The sequence below is a fragment of the Chiloscyllium plagiosum genome, chromosome 20, assembly GCF_004010195.1.
Source record: "Chiloscyllium plagiosum isolate BGI_BamShark_2017 chromosome 20, ASM401019v2, whole genome shotgun sequence".
Classification (NCBI taxonomy): domain Eukaryota; kingdom Metazoa; phylum Chordata; class Chondrichthyes; order Orectolobiformes; family Hemiscylliidae; genus Chiloscyllium; species Chiloscyllium plagiosum.
This window is the reverse complement of record NC_057729.1, coordinates 39,220,834-39,236,743: the sequence shown is the minus strand read 5'-3', so window position 1 is coordinate 39,236,743 and position 15,910 is coordinate 39,220,834. Positions and strand designations below refer to the sequence as shown.

The 15,910-nt window shown below is 38.8% G+C and overlaps 1 protein-coding gene across 8 annotated transcripts in view; it reads right to left on the bottom strand.

Annotated features, from left to right (window-relative positions):
- LOC122560188 (band 4.1-like protein 3) overlaps positions 1-15,910 on the bottom strand; it is a 277,917-nt gene that overhangs the window by 47,168 nt on the left and 214,839 nt on the right. For all 8 annotated transcript variants that reach the window (XM_043710581.1, XM_043710574.1, XM_043710579.1 and 5 more), the window contains exon 10: positions 6,813-6,910. In XM_043710581.1, coding sequence (XP_043566516.1) covers positions 6,813-6,910 — 98 coding nt within the window. The remainder of the gene's footprint in view (positions 1-6,812; positions 6,911-15,910) is intronic.

Sequence of the window (15,910 nt, the reverse complement as noted above, 5' to 3'; positions counted from 1 at the left end):
TAGATAATTAAGTCTAAAAACTTACAAACATCAAAAATCTTGCATTTTTTTTAAATAGAATGGAAAAAACAAAAGGAATACAAATATAAAATTAGTTTTCAGGGAGCAAACAGATTCACCATGTCATTCTGGCATTTTATACAGTTAAGTCCCAGTTAGACATGATTTTCAATGTGTTTTCAGGGTTTTATTTTGCAACAGCAATATTACAGCAGAAAAAGCAAAGCTCTCATCGGTTCAGTGATTTCAAATTGATTACAGTATACAGGAGCTTCAGCAGCACCCCCAATGGTGAAGCATAAGACAGACAACAACGTCTAGTTTTTTGTATTTAACAGCACCTGTATGAACTCCAGAAACCAGAGTCATTTTCAGGGATGTAGTGAGGAATGCTGACAGTTTCATGTCACTTTTAATTCAAAATTCAGGCCAATGCCATAACCAGCTTACTCTTGATGTTTGGCTAAAAACAAGATCATGAAATGAAATGTTTCCTCAGTTCAGTAACTTTGCAGAGTCTGCCTGCAGCTTTCCAACAATGTCTCAGGGCGACTGCTGACTGTAAGTGATACCATTATTAAAGTCATCAAAGCTCCTCTGATGGGCTCATTTTTCTAAAATCCAATATTATGTCTGATTGCATCTAATTACAATTGTAATCTTTGGTTTAAAAGGAAAACTGCAGCTGTTTTCTGCTGACACCAATGCACCTACAAACTATTCTGTTCTCATTTATTTGTGGAAACTGCAAATAAAATGTTTTTTAATCTTCACTGTCATTGCTTTGTTTCCAATTATTTATAATTGTTCATGTTGTTGAAAATATTGTCTTCTTCATTGCAGGCTCTTTATAAAAAATATTAAAAAGAACGAAGCAGGCAGCCTTGTCCCCACACTGAACCACAATAAGTAAACAAACTTCTCCCTCAAAAGTTTCTTGCAAAAGGTCAATAATGGGATTGGCTCTGGCCATAAGTTTAAAACCTCCGAATCTCCACTTGCTCCCTCATGAGTAGACTTAAGTTAGGGGTGGATGTAGAACATGGAGAACACCAAGAGAACAAAGTCAGAGAAAGAAAACTGTGATTATATCACAGTGAAAGGGTAAAAAACAAAAAAAACCAGCAAACAAATTTAATTACATAATCTTTCCAATCTTCTGTTAAATCAACACAGCAAGGATTGTCACTACATAAATGTGTGCAGTGTAAATAAGCATTTGTGGATCATTGGTCTTGGAAAGTACACTTGTGGAATCCATCATCACGTTGATCCAAGTAAACAGACTTTCATGTTAGATATGCTGTAATTCTTTCATCACCTTAATACCTTCATCTGTAGATGGTCAATTGATAGTGAGAGTAAGAAACAGGTGTCTCATTGGAGGGAGAGGCATTCGACACAGTTCTCTTCAGCTGGGAGTGAGAATCCAGACAGCTGTGCCTGCTCTGGGCTGGACAGGAACTAGCAGTGGGAAGGGATACACCAATGAACTGGGAGGATGAACACAGAGGTCCTGCAGTCGGAAGTATGAACAGCTAAGGGCTGAAGTAAAAAGCAGAAACTCAACACTAATAAGCTTGGGTTAGATTCATAGAGTTATACACCTCAGAAACAGACCCTTTGGTCCACACAGTCCAAAATGACCATGTTCCCAAATTAAACTCGTCTCAACTACCTGTATTTGGCCCATATCCCTCTAAACCTTTCCTATTCATGTACTTATGACCAAATGTCTTTTAAATGTTGCAACTATACTCGCATTCACTCATTCGACTCAACCATTGTACGTAAAAAAGTTGCCCCTCATTTTAGTTTTAAATTTTTCTCCCCTAACCTTAAAAATATGCCGCCAGAACTGCACACAGTACTCCAGGAAAGGCCTCACCGACGTCCTATACAACCTTAACATGACCCAACTCCTGTTCGCAAAGGTCTGAGCAATGAAGACAAATGTGCTTAATGTCTTCTTGACCACCCTGTTTACCTGTGATGCAAATTTCAAAGAATTATGTACTTGAACCCCTAGGTCTCTCTGTTCTACAACACTACCCAGGGCCCTATCATTGATTGTATAAATCCTGCCCTTGTTTGTTTTACCAAAATGTAATACCTTGCATCTATCCAAATTAAACTCCATCTGCCACTCCTCAGCCTATAGATCCAATTGCTCAAAATCTCTTTACAATATTAGACAACTTCTTCATTGTTGACTGTACCACCAATCTTTGTATCATCTGCAAACTTACTAAGCATGCCTCCTAATTTCTCATTCAAATTATTTATATAAATATCAAAAAGCAGTGGACCCAGTGCCAATCCTTGTGGAACACTGCCAGTCACAGGCCTCCAGTCAAAAAGCACCTCTCCACCACCACCCTCTGTCTCCGACATTTAAGCCAATTTTATATCCAGTCGGCAAAGCTTACTGTGAATCACATAAGATCGAACTTTACTAATTAGACTACCATGCAGAACCTTGTCAAAAGGTTTTACTAAAGTCCATATAAACAATGTCCACTGCTCTGCCCTAATCAATCTTTTTGGTTACTTTCTCAAAAGACTCAAATTTGTGAGACACTATTCCCCTCACGCAAAACCATGTGGACAATCCCTAATCAGTCCTTGCCTCTCCAAATGCATGTCAGTTCTATCTTTCAGAATTACCTCCAACAACTTATCCATCACCGAAGTCAAGCTCACAGGTCTACACTTACCCAGTTTCACCTTACCTGAGCCATCAGCAAATTAGTGCAGGGAAAGACAATTAGAGTTAAGTGCATGGCTCAGAGATTGGTGTTGGAGAAATTAGTTTCCATTCATGGGATGCTGGCATCAGGACTGGGGAAAGGGGAAGCTATAGCACTGGGATGGTTGAGAGTATTGTAATATAATTGGTGATTCATATAATTAGGAAAAATTTTAACAAAATAGTGGAATGGGAGGGATCAAATTTGAGTAGATGCGATAAATCGATTTGAGATAACAAGGCAAAAAAGCAAGTTAGCAAGAAAGGAAATGATGATCAGAACATGAGAGGTAGCAAAAGAGTGCAAAAGCATAGGAATGCACTAGCAGATAAGACTTTGGTTACAAAGGTAGTAAAAAGGACAGTTTAAGTAATTAGTCAAATAAAGATGAACAGAAGGCAAATGGTTTACAGCAAATGAGTGGTGGATGTGTAATTAGTGGAGAGAGAGCAAGATAGTGAGAGAGAAAGAGAAGGAGACAGGACAGAACATATAGTTTGCATCTGTCCTTACTGTAGAGGAGACAAATAACATCTCGGGTGAATATAAGTTAGGAAGAGAAAAGGAGGGAACATAAAACAATTACATTCACTGGAAAAAGATCATGGGAAAATTATTCAAACTACAAGCTGTCAAGTTCTCAGGCCCTGATGGGCTTTATTCGAGGTCATCAACAGACATGACTGGTGAAACAGGAGATGCATATGTTTTATGATATTTTGGAAAAGAGCAAATGTGACTTCTCTATTCAAGAAAGTTTGAAGGCAGTATGGGAAGAGACAGAAAGCAGGATATCCAGGATAATTAGTTTAACATTGGAAATGGAAAAAATGCTGGAATCTTTTATTAAGAGCATATAGCAAGGCATTGAGATTGTCTCAATGCTATCAGGCAGAATCATTACTGTTTAGTGAAAGGAAATTATGTTGGACTAATTTATTGGGGTTGTTTTTGGAAGAAACACAATTTACACAAAGGGGAACACATGTACTTGGGCTTTTGGAAGGTATTTGATAAGACGTCATGTCAAATATTACACAAAATAAGACCTCATGGTCAACAGGGTAACATAATAGTGTGAACAGAGGAGTGGACTTTTAACAGGAAACAAAATGTAGGCATTAATACATAATTTTCAGCTTGGCAAGATATGAATACCACATCAAGTGGAGTATACAAGATTAGTTTTGGGTCCTCAATTGTTTTCAACTTACATTAACAACTTCGATGAAGGGAACAGATGCATGACTGCTGAACTTGCTTATGACACTAAGACAGATAGGAAAGTTAGTTGTGAAGAGGCCATAAGAAGTTCATAAAGGTTTTTTTAAAAAAGTGATAGATATACATAGGCTGTGACAGATTAAGGAAAGGATAATGCGAACTTATCTTGGGCATAAAGAATAGAAAAAGTACAAATGATTTAAATGAATAGTGGGGATGTAGAGTTGAGGCCACATCAGATCAGCCAAGAACTTACTAAAGAGAGTGGAACAGACTCGATGGGCCAAGTAACCTAATTACATTCCTAATTCTTACATCTGTATACCTCTCCTTTAGATCTTTGAAATATCAGCTCATTACATTTACTGTAAGATTACGAGATGAACATTTTTTTTAGTTAAGGGAAAGATGGTCTTTTTTTTAAAAAAAAAATCAGAAAAATGTGCACACTATTAGTTCAAGATGATTTCCTGGCATCACCCTCTAGATGCTGTTTTGAGGTTATTACAATGTAATTTGATAATCTCTTTTTAAAACAACTCATTTGGCAAATATGTATTTGCACAATTAAAACATCCATTTGTAATCATGCTTTTGCTCCCATAACACTCATCAGCCTACAGCGAAATATAAGTCTACTTAAGTAAAGTAATTTTGTATAATTATCATTGAACTAAGACAATAACTTGCAGTTACATAGAACTTTAATGCAGGAAACATCCCAAGACATTCCATTTTAAAAGGTAAGGGGAGGCAGCAAAACAGACTTAACTCAAAATAAAAAATTAGAGACATGTCAGTAAAACATGGTCAGAGAAAAGCAATTTGCATTTTACCTCAATAGATAAAGTTGCAAAGAGGAAGTACTGGGGAAAGACAAAGTGCTTTAAGGTTTTGGTGACTTTTGAGGTTTAAGATAGGGGAGCTTTCCTAGAAAGTCCAAGTTAACATTTGCAGTGCTTCTTCACCCAGGATGGTGGATAAAACATCAGCAATTACATGGACTTTTCTGCTCGGAAAGGCCACACTGCCAGTCTATTTGTTTTTAACCAAAAATAAACACATACAATTTTTTTATAAAAGTAACAAAATGCAATACACAAAAATAACCAAAATTTACATGCCAGACCTAAAGCAAGAAAAAAATCAGTTCACAGGAGATTAAATTAGCGCATATTTGTTGTACAGTTCAATAATCTTCAAGATTTTTCAGTCAACAGGAAATTCCTCTGTTAGCCTCACGGAGTTCAACTTCACGGTAAACTGAGCTAAACAGGAGTGAAATCTTTAGTTCTTATCCCAAGCAAAAAGCCTCCAGAGACTCCAAGTATACAATGGAGCATATTGTGTATTGCATGGCTAAAGGAACAGATGTTCCTACTTTGAATACTTTTTAAATGCTTTGACTATGTATAATTTGATTAGCAGCCTTGTATAAAGGACTTGCTAACCTTAAAATATTAAGGATCAGACAGCCTGGCTTGCTTTCTTGCAGACAATTTAGTTCAAGCCTCCGTTTTGAATTTTCAAAAGTCAGAATCTATTGTGACTAGTCATTTCAAATCTGAATGAACTAAATACATATTTCTCCCTACATTCTGCAAAATGATTCTCTGCATCTGCCCACATGAAAACTCATTGCCAGGTCATTAGTTGGAGATAAGGAATGCACATAACAAAAGAAAATGTGAAATATTAAAATACCTATGTCCAAGTTCCATAACAGCATCATCAAAATGCTGAGTAAATACTAGTCAATGACATATGCGTAGCATATAACAATTCTAGCTGCGTTCAAAGCTGTGTTTACATCAATGTACAAAAGAATATACTTGTAATTCAATTGTATAAGTGCAAGATATAGTTTGCATAATTAAGAACACCAAATTTAAATGAAAACTTCAGTTCAACAGAAATTCTAAAACAATTGTGAGAGAGTTTGACAAAGCTCTGTTTACAGATGAATACGAATGCCAGTACTATCAACTTTGAAAATTAAGCAGGAAACTATCTCTAGATGCAAGCCCCATTCTAAATTTTTGATCTGAGGATACAGGATTGACAAGCAGTTTGCAAATGACTTGCACAGACCAGTCCCATCAACGAATGTGAACATGAAAACAATCTTTGATGCTGAAGAAAAATCATCAGAAATACTTCAGTGATGGCTTGATAAACATGTTGAATTAAAATAATGACTAATGAGGCAGTACTGGTGCTAGCATAAGAGGGAGAATTGAAAGGCTGATTAAGTTGAGAAAAATGAGAAGTTGCAGACACATTAATTATACAATTGTTACCATGATTGTTACTGTCAGGAAACATTAATGATAATATATTAGGATGCAGGCAAGACAGGAGAACACTTAGGTATGAAAGACCGAACAGGGAAATTACAGAGGCTAATACAATCTACACAGGTAGAGGTTAACAAATATGCACAGGTCGTCAACTTTCAGACTGAGGCGGGTGGATATAGAGGCAGAAGAAAATATTTTAACCGGAAAATGACCACACAAGATAAACTGCTGCAGGTGTTGCAAATTTTATATGTGATACCTGCCTGGTATATTTCAAACTGAGTTATAAGAGCAGTCTAATGCTTATAAAACTTGCAATGTTATACGTGTGCTATGAATTCCTCATTGACAGAAAGTGTACATACACACATTCTTGTTGCTGCATGATACTCAATGTTTACATGGCATCCAAGAGCAAATCTGGAAGGAGCCACTAATGTACAGAAAAAAGTTGGAAACATTCCCTTGAATGACTGAACAATTTGCCTCATCATTATTTAGGTGCTTTACCAATGAGTGCCTTTGCCTTCCTGTTTACCTGAAGAATGTGTGGTGTTCAATGCAGACTTTCCAGAGTCTCTTGGCAGCTCGATGATTTGGAAGCTTGAAACCAATGGTGCTTTCAAACTGTTCATACTGAAAAATGAAACAAAAATGTTAAAACAATAGAACTTCTACATTTTCATTCAATTATTCAAGGAGAGAATGGCTATTTTCCATGGATGTCCAATAGTTGTATGTAAATATCTAATAATGTCATATCAGTTGCTGAGCCAGATTGGGTGGAGTATCTGAGAGTGGGAAGGAGAAAGACTGATTGATAGCTGGTTAGTTAGGGAACATTGTCTTTCAATATGGTCACAGTAGAAAGGCTCCAGTTGCCTTCACATCTGGATAAGTATGGAGCCCTCTTACTGTCTGAGATTAACACATGACAAGTGAAGTGCTAGAGCACTGAAATGAAGAAACATGCGTGTCTAATGTACTTCTAATTATTTTCTATTTTTACTTGGTTGTGGACCCTCCCACCATAACAACCACCTCAATATGAACAGTAGTGTCCTTCCATCCAGCCATATTGTGTGTTTGATTAAACAAAAATGGAAAAATGCTGCAGAAACTCAGCAGATTTGGCAGCACAGAGGTAACATTTCGAGTCCAGTATGGTTCTTCTTCAGAGCCTGTGTTATATGAAGTCATACTAGATTTGAAATGTTAACTGTTTTTCTCCCCCCAGGTGCTGCCAGACCTGCTAAGTTTCTCTAGCATTTTCTGTTTTGTTTCAGATTTCCAGCATCTGCGGTATTTTGCTTTTATTTGGCTGTTTAGTAGGTCAGTTGGTCCCTGAAAAAATGGATACTGTGTGACCTAGTCTATCAACAATTAACTGCCTTCCTCTTGAGCATAAATTCTCAAGGAACATCTAATAAAGATGATGAATGTTCTCAACATTCGACACTTAGCAAACGTGACCACATGGCTAATACTGCTGGGATCCGGAGAGAATAGCACGAGTGGAGACAGTGACATTAATAGCAAGGGACAAAGGTATACTGCCTGACATTAAAGTTGGCAATTAAGATAGTCACAGAATATTACAGCACAGAAGGAGGCCATTCAATCCATTGTATCTGTACCAACTTCCAAAAGAACTACCCAGCCAGTCCCACTTCCCAGCCCTATGAAGCCCTCGCAATTCTTCACTTTGAAAGATATATCCAGCCTTCTTTTGAAAGCTCCAACAGAATCCACCTCTAACACTCCCCCAGCATTGCATTCCATACCTGAACAATTCTCAGAGTAAAGAAATTTTTCCTCGCTCTTCACTCTCTTGCTGACAATCTTGAAATTATTACTCCCTTGTTACTGACCTATTGACCAGTGGAAAAAGAACATCCTTCTTTACCCTGCCAAAGTATTCTTGATTGTGAGCACCTCAATAAGGTGATCTCTTAATCTTCTCTGCTTCAAGGAAAATATCCAATTTCACTGATCTTTCCTGGTCTCTAAAATCCCTCATCTTTGGTGTCGTCCTAGTAAAGTTTGAGTCAGACAGCTTTAATGAATGTGTCTTAAAGAACAAAAGCAAGATATGCAGAGGGGTTTCAGGAACAAATTTCAGAGTTTAGGGCTGAGGTAGCTGAAATTATGGCTAACAATGGTAGAATGAATAAACATGGGAATACACAGGAGAATTAGAGAGGTACAGAGATGAGGGTTGTAGGGCTAGAGGGACTACAGAGTGTTAGAGAAGTAAGGCTGTAGAGAATTTGAAAATAAGGATACATATTTTAAAACTGAAGCATTGCTGTACTAGCTGCTAATATAAGTCAGTGAGGACAGGGCAACAGGTGAATGAGACTTGTGTAAAGTCGGATATAAGCCATAGACTACTTGATTAGGTCAAGAACATGGAAGATGGAAACTGGAAGGATAGACAACAGAGCACGGGAACAATCAAGTCTAGAGGTGACAAATACTTGAATGAGAGCTTAAGCAGAAGATGAGGTAAGGCAAGGTAGGAGCCACATATGTTAGAGAAACGAGGTTTATATGAGGTCAGAAGCTCATCATAGGATTACGTGGCAGGGTGGTCTTTTGGCAGGACAGGGCAGTCTATTGGACTGACATGGTGTTCTTTCAGTGGCCCATGGCGGTCTGTTGACCCAGCATGGCTTCAGCATAATCTTCTGGTCTTGACGTGATTTGAGAGCGGTCTCCTGGCCTTGAGAAATTCGAGGTGAAGCTCAGCGCAGTCTGGAGTCAAGCCCAGCATGGACTGGCGGGCTAGGTGCCAGCATGGACTGGGGGGGGGCTAGGTGCCAGCATGGACTAGGTTGGAAGGACTGTTTTTCTGAACCTTTTCTTTCTCTACTTTCTAATTTATTCCTACAATCTGCAATGCTGGACTACTTATATCTTTATTTTTCTGATGTTTTGCCCTAAGAACTTGTACTCAAGAATCTGTACCTAGGCACTTTTTGGTGCCTTGTGGCATAGGTGGCAACTTGTAAACTTTCTGCCTGAGTCCATGTGAGAATAAAGCAAGTTCAATTCCTTTCAATGCAAAAAGGTCCCCAAGGTTGTGAATGATCTGCTTCAGCCTCAAAAAACGTCTAGTGCGAGGGATTGAGTTTGTAGCAGGGATAGCAGACAATATATCTGGTTTTCTCAATTTTTAACTGGAGAAAATTTCTCATCATTCAGTACTGGGTACCGAACAAGCAGTCTGACAAGAAATCGAGGAGGGATCCAGAGTATAGTGGTGGCTGTGTTTTAAAAAATTCTCAAGGTCAGGTTCGTAGGAGAGTAGTCTGACACAGAACAAACGACCAAGAGGCGACATATGTGTGGATCCTGATGTTGATTTTGAATGCCCGTAGGCAGCATGATGACAAGAATTTGGAGGAAGTCAGAGATAGACCACGGAGAGTCTCCAAAGGTAGCATTGAGCAGTGAATGGGAAGAGACACAGAATAAAAACTCTGCTTTTGTCATAACGCCATCCATGTTTGAATGATGACTGTTTTGCAAGTGATACATGATAATTGAGCATGTTCACCAGATGGCAGCCTCATAGAAATGCAAAGAGCACTCTAGAAAAATAAGGCACCATGTAGCAGCTGTTTGCTTCAGCATGTAAAACACAGAATATTCTTTAATGCACAAAGAACATTCCTGTTTACTTTTCATTAAATTTGTTCCCTATTAGTGTTAATCTAATTATTAAATGTGTTAATTTATAAGGATGTCATTATTTGCAAAACATTTTAATGTGGTGATTCTACATTTGCTTTCTCAATGCAGTCATTACCTAAGTTGCATCCATAAATGACAAATGAAAAATATTATAATGATCTGAAAATAAGGCTGCTGCACAAAGACTACATCCCAAGACAAAGAGCTGTTCTAAACCTGGATTTCAACTGATGTAAATGAATAGCTTCTTCACTTCACACAGTTCCTGAATACAGGGGTACAAACAGAAGTAGAGTTGCCTAAAAATTTCCAAGAAAGATCACAAAGCCCCTTAAACATTTAAACAAAAACAAACTTTCATAAGGCTTTCTTGACCAGTAAGAATTATGTGTAGACAAGACAGATGGTGGCTTCCCAATTCATGTATTGGCTTAACAATGCAAACACCATCTGTTTAAATTTCAAGGCGATAAGTTAGAAAACCAAATTCGTTACATTTGGTAATTCACAGCCTGTACTAAAAGCACAAAATCTGCAAATGGTTTATTATAGCATTTCATGGATGGAATTTTTTTGTCCATGTCTGGTCTGACCTAAACCAGTTTAGTTGACATACAACTTGGTTCTGAAGTGACCTAGCAAGCTAGCCAATCAGACATTGATATCCCAGAGCAAAAAGAGATCGACAAAAAATATTGTCTGTGTCAGAAATTCCAACAGCTTGAAATTAGATTTTCATTAAAAAATATCTAAATTCTGGGACTTGCAGCTCATGGTAATGCAGGATGGACAATTAATATCACTTTGCCATTGTCATTCATGTCCCAAAACTAAAACACAGATCACAAGAAAGATCAGCTTTGGAACAAACGTTGATGGATCAATCAGGACGCTAGAAAAATTTAAAAGTATCTCAACTTTTACAGGATTTACATTTGCCATCTTCAATACTTCAAATCATTTCCATTATCCAGAACCATTATTGTGTACAAGAGAAAATTTCAAAAGTTAAAAGGGTATTTGTTTCTCAGAATTAGAGACTAAAAATCACATGCCACACTCCTGGATGATATCATGGTGGATATTAGTGTAGCCACTGAGGCAATGCCATCATTTACTTCCAAAAGGTGGCTATAATAATATGTAGTCACATTTCTAATCATTTATAAGTGTCACACTCTGTCATCCTTCTTTTCAACAAACACTGATGAGTAAAATATCCGCAGGGAATAGAGATGTCTAACCACTGTGCATCCAAACAACTTTGTTCTAATTTCTATTCTCTTTATTCATGGATTCTCTGCAAATATTTTTTTACAGACACAATGTCATTTACAAGCATTTATTTTTGTTACTTAGTAGTGCTCCATGTTGCTGGGTATAATGTAAACATGGACCACAGTGCTTCAAGAAAGCAGTTCTCTACCATCTTCGAGGGCAACTGGGGACAGGCAATAAATGCTGTCCAACCAGTGATGCCCATCTCCCACAAGTGAAATGAAAAAAAAGCTTCACCACTAGTGCCATCTCAGTGTTTGCTGAACAACTCACAAGCAACAACCCCTGGATGCAGACTCATGATCAGTGTATTCATGCTCCTAAGGCTGCAGCCTTTTGAAATGTAGGACGATATTCAGTAAAGCAACACTATCAAACATAAACATTTGTATTTTATTCCTCATATGCAAATTGATAATTATAGGAATTGCCAAACTGGCAAGTATCATCTGTCAAAACAAAATTGTAAAGATTATAGTAAGTTACTGACAATGCTGAAAGGACAGGGAAATAAAACTGCATAACATTTAAAAAGACAAGGTCAGAGAACTCATACAATTCTTTTTTCTAATCATTCAATGCTCTGAAAGCATTGTTCACTCTGCCTAATACAGTTCTACAAATCTGTTTGGCAGATTACTCTTCTATACCAATCTCTGCAAAATCTGTGGGTGATGAATAATGGGTGAACCCTTGCAGCTATCAAAATAGACACCATTTGCTGGGGGAGGCAATGGCTAAAGTAGTATTATCAATGCACTGGTTAATCCTGAAATCCAGGTAATGTTCTGGGGACCTGGATTCGAATTCTGCCATGGCAGATGGTGGAATTTGAATTCACTTTGAAACAAATCTGGAATTAAAAGTCAAATGATTACCAAGAATCTACTATCGATTGTCAGGAGAAACCCATCTGGTTCACTAATGTCCTTTGGGGAAAGAAGCTGCCATCCTTACCTGGTTTCGCCTATATGTGACTCCAAACTTGCTGTGGTTGACTCTTAACTGCCCTCTCGGCAATTAGGGATGGACAGTAAATGTTGGACTGGCCAGTGATACACTCATTCCATAAATGAATAACAAAAAAAATGTCAAGTCATGTCACCAGTAGAGGTCACTGAGTGTCTATTTTGACAAAGATTACGGGTTTTCTCCCAATTCTACACATAGATATTTTAAACAACCTGTTCTTTCTAGTCACTGAATGCTATTACATGCATCTGGAAGAGGTAGGACTTAAATCCAGATCTTTTGGCTCAGAGGTAGGGACACTACCATTATACCACAAGGGCTCAGTTGGCAGGATGGCCGGTGAGTGATGCCAATAGTATGGGTTCAATGCCTGCACCTGCTGAAGTTACTATGAAGGACTTTCCTTCTCAGAAGTCCAGTATCTGCAGTCCTTACTTTCTCCTACTTCCCTTCATCTGAGATTTGATGACCCTCAGGTTAAACCACTCTATCTAATGTGGGAGCAGTGCTGTGATCTGGCAGGACAGTGACTTTACCTTTTTATACACTTCTATTGTCCGTCAATGCTCAGCTATTTTTACCATCTGCTCCTAATTGTCACCATTTGTAAACATCCGAACTGGCTGCAAGAATCAAAACACATTCGGGGAAACCTATTTCAATACTGAACAGCATTTAATGAATGTTAACTATATTTATTCCTCAGGGAAATGATTTAAGCTGTTAAGACTATACAGTATCCTTTCATGGTTGTAGCACTTATTGACAAGTTTAAATGACAGTTTTTACACATAGATCAGCAGTTAACTGATTTCAGGCTGACTATAGGATTATTTTAATAAAAAAAAAGAATTGTGGATGCTGGAAACCTGAAACAAAACAGGAAGTGCAGGAAAAACTCTGGCAATGTCTGTAAAGAGAAAGAGTCAATTTTTCAGTCCAATGACTCTTTGTCACAACTGAAAATAGCTGGGAAAGGGTGGTATTTTATGCTGATGAGGCTTTGGTGTGCGGGGGTGCTGATGTCTGGAGCAGGGAAAGGAGTGTCAGTTAATTGAGTACATAGAGACGAGGCCCCAAAAGGGGAAAAATGATGGATAGGCAAACAGAGCGACAACTGATAAGGCTGAAAAGAGAGAGATAAGTGCTGGGCAGAGTGCTAACAAGAAGTAGGAGAAAGTGAGGACTGCAGATACTGGAGATCAGAGTCTAACGGTGTGGCGCTGGAAAAGCACAGCAGGTCAGGCAACATCCAAGGAGAGTCAACATTTTGCATCTAAGCCCTTCATGCGGAATATGTCCTGCTGAAGGGCTTATGCCTGAAACGTTGACTGTCCTGCTCCTCAGATGCTGCCTGACTGCTGTGCTTTTCCAGCGCCACACTTTTTGACTGCTAATGAAAAGTGTAAATGGTTGAAAATGGTTTGGCAGTGCCTGGAGCAACCCATACAAAACAGGACCTAGGGATTTGAGGTGAGGGTAACCAAACACAGAAGGGTGTTTACATGCTGAAACTGTTAAACTCAATGTTACTTTTACCAACAGAGCATAGATGACTGGTAAAATAGAGATGCATTTCATTGCCCCGGTTTACAGGGGATTGCGTTGTGGGTGGCGAATACCGTAGTCTAGATGGAGTGAAGTGCAGGTAAACCTGCTGCTTCACTTGGAAGGTGTGCCTGGGCCTTGTATTGTGAAGAGTGAGCAGGGAAACAGGCAAATGTTGCACCTTCTGCGATTGCATAAGAAGGTGCAATCAGGGTATGGTGCACAATTGGGTGGGACTGTTCCCTTCAGGACACGCTGTCCACTCTTCCTCCAGCGGATGCTGAGGCTTTCCAGCACTTTGAATTAAATTCTAGTAATCCTACACAAAAACACTCTCAGAGATAGAGAAAATGAACTTAATCAGGTCTCTTGCACCTGGTTTGCTGTCTGCCACAATCCTTGGCCATCGAATCTGATGCCATTTGTGGTTTTACAACATGTTAGTCCGCATAATGTGTATCACAGATAATTGGGTTTTCCTTGAGTCAGATGTGTGAAATTTAATTACAATATTAAGTACATAAAAGGTACAATTCATCTGGAATATAATGCTCCTTTACATTATTGAACACAGCATACACATGACTGACTGCACTGACTCCATTATACAGAGTGTTTCTGTAAGCAAGGTGGGAACAGGTTCTAATGTAACCGTCCTAAGTGTACAGTGTCTGTCGTCTAGAATCTGTGCCATAATACAACCTTACATGACCACTGCGTCAGGCTCAAGTAGACAGTTTTAATCAGCACAATTCAACACTGAGCCAAGCGTTTGGCCAGCGAACTGCTTCCAGCTCTGTCTGTCCAGCCTAGTTTCAGCCTTCTCACTGCCTCAGCATCATACCTGAGCACAAGCTGATCTACCAAACCTATGACAGCTGTTGATAGCAGTCTCTGCAACACTGCTCATCTGTATTCTGGCCTCCAGTCCTTTCCTGAGGAAACCTTCATTCATACTCTACTATCCAAATGTCCTTCCAGACAGGAACAAAATCAGGAAGTAACTTTTCCACACAAAAAAGTAATGATCTTTCATTTATTCCCCATTAAATGTGGGCACTGAGCCAACTGAAACTTACAAATCTGTCAAACTCCATACCGAATTATACAAGAGTAATACCAGCAGCTGTATTATCTATTCCCAATCCAAATGTTGGTGTGTGTTCCTGGAAACATCGCCAGCAAAATGCAAACTGCAGAAGATTGGTGATTGCTTGTGGAAATTCTACACCCTACCTGTGTCATTCGTTTCCTTTTGAGGATATCAATAGTTTTTTTTTGTGGTTAGAAAAGTCATGCAATAAGGACAGTGGAATAATTGAACATTTCAGATATTTTCAAAGAAAGACCAACTAGCACAGGTGAAATATGAAAACAGTTACAGAATGGATCGAGACAATTAGAAGAAAGGTTTGATGATAAGAGAATGTTAAGGAAACGCTCAACATGTATTTGGAAAGGCATGGACTGATTAGGGATAGTCAACATGGTTTTGTCCGTGGGAAACCATGTCTCACAAACTTGATTGAGTTTTTTGAAGAAGTAACAAAGAAGAGTGATGAGGGCAGAGCAGTAGATGTGATCTATATGGACTGCAGTAAGGCGTTTGACAAGGTTCCCCATGGGAGACTGATTAGCAAGGTTAGATCTCATGGAATACAGGGAGAACTAGCTGAAGTAGACAGCGAAGAGGGTTACCTCAGATTACAACAGGATCTGGACCAGATGGGCCAATGGGCTGAGAAGTGGCAGATGGAGTTTAATTCAAATAAATGCGAGGTGCTGCATTTTGGGAAAGCAAATCTTAGCAGGACTTATACACCTTAATGGTAAGGTCCTAGGGGTGTTGCTGAACAAAGACCTTGGAGTGCAGGTTCATAGCTCCTTGAAAGTGGAGTCACAGGTAGATAGGATAGTGAAGAAGGCGTTAGGTATGCTTTCCTTTATTGGTCAGAGTATTGAGTACAGGAGTCGGGAGTCATGTTGTGGCTGTACAGGACATTGGTTAGGCCACTGTTGGAATACTGCATAAAATTCTGGTCTCCTTCCTATCGGAAAGATGTTGTGAAACTTGAAAGGGTTCAGAAAAGATTTACAAGGATGTTACCAGGGTTGGAGGATTTGAGCTATAGGGAGAGA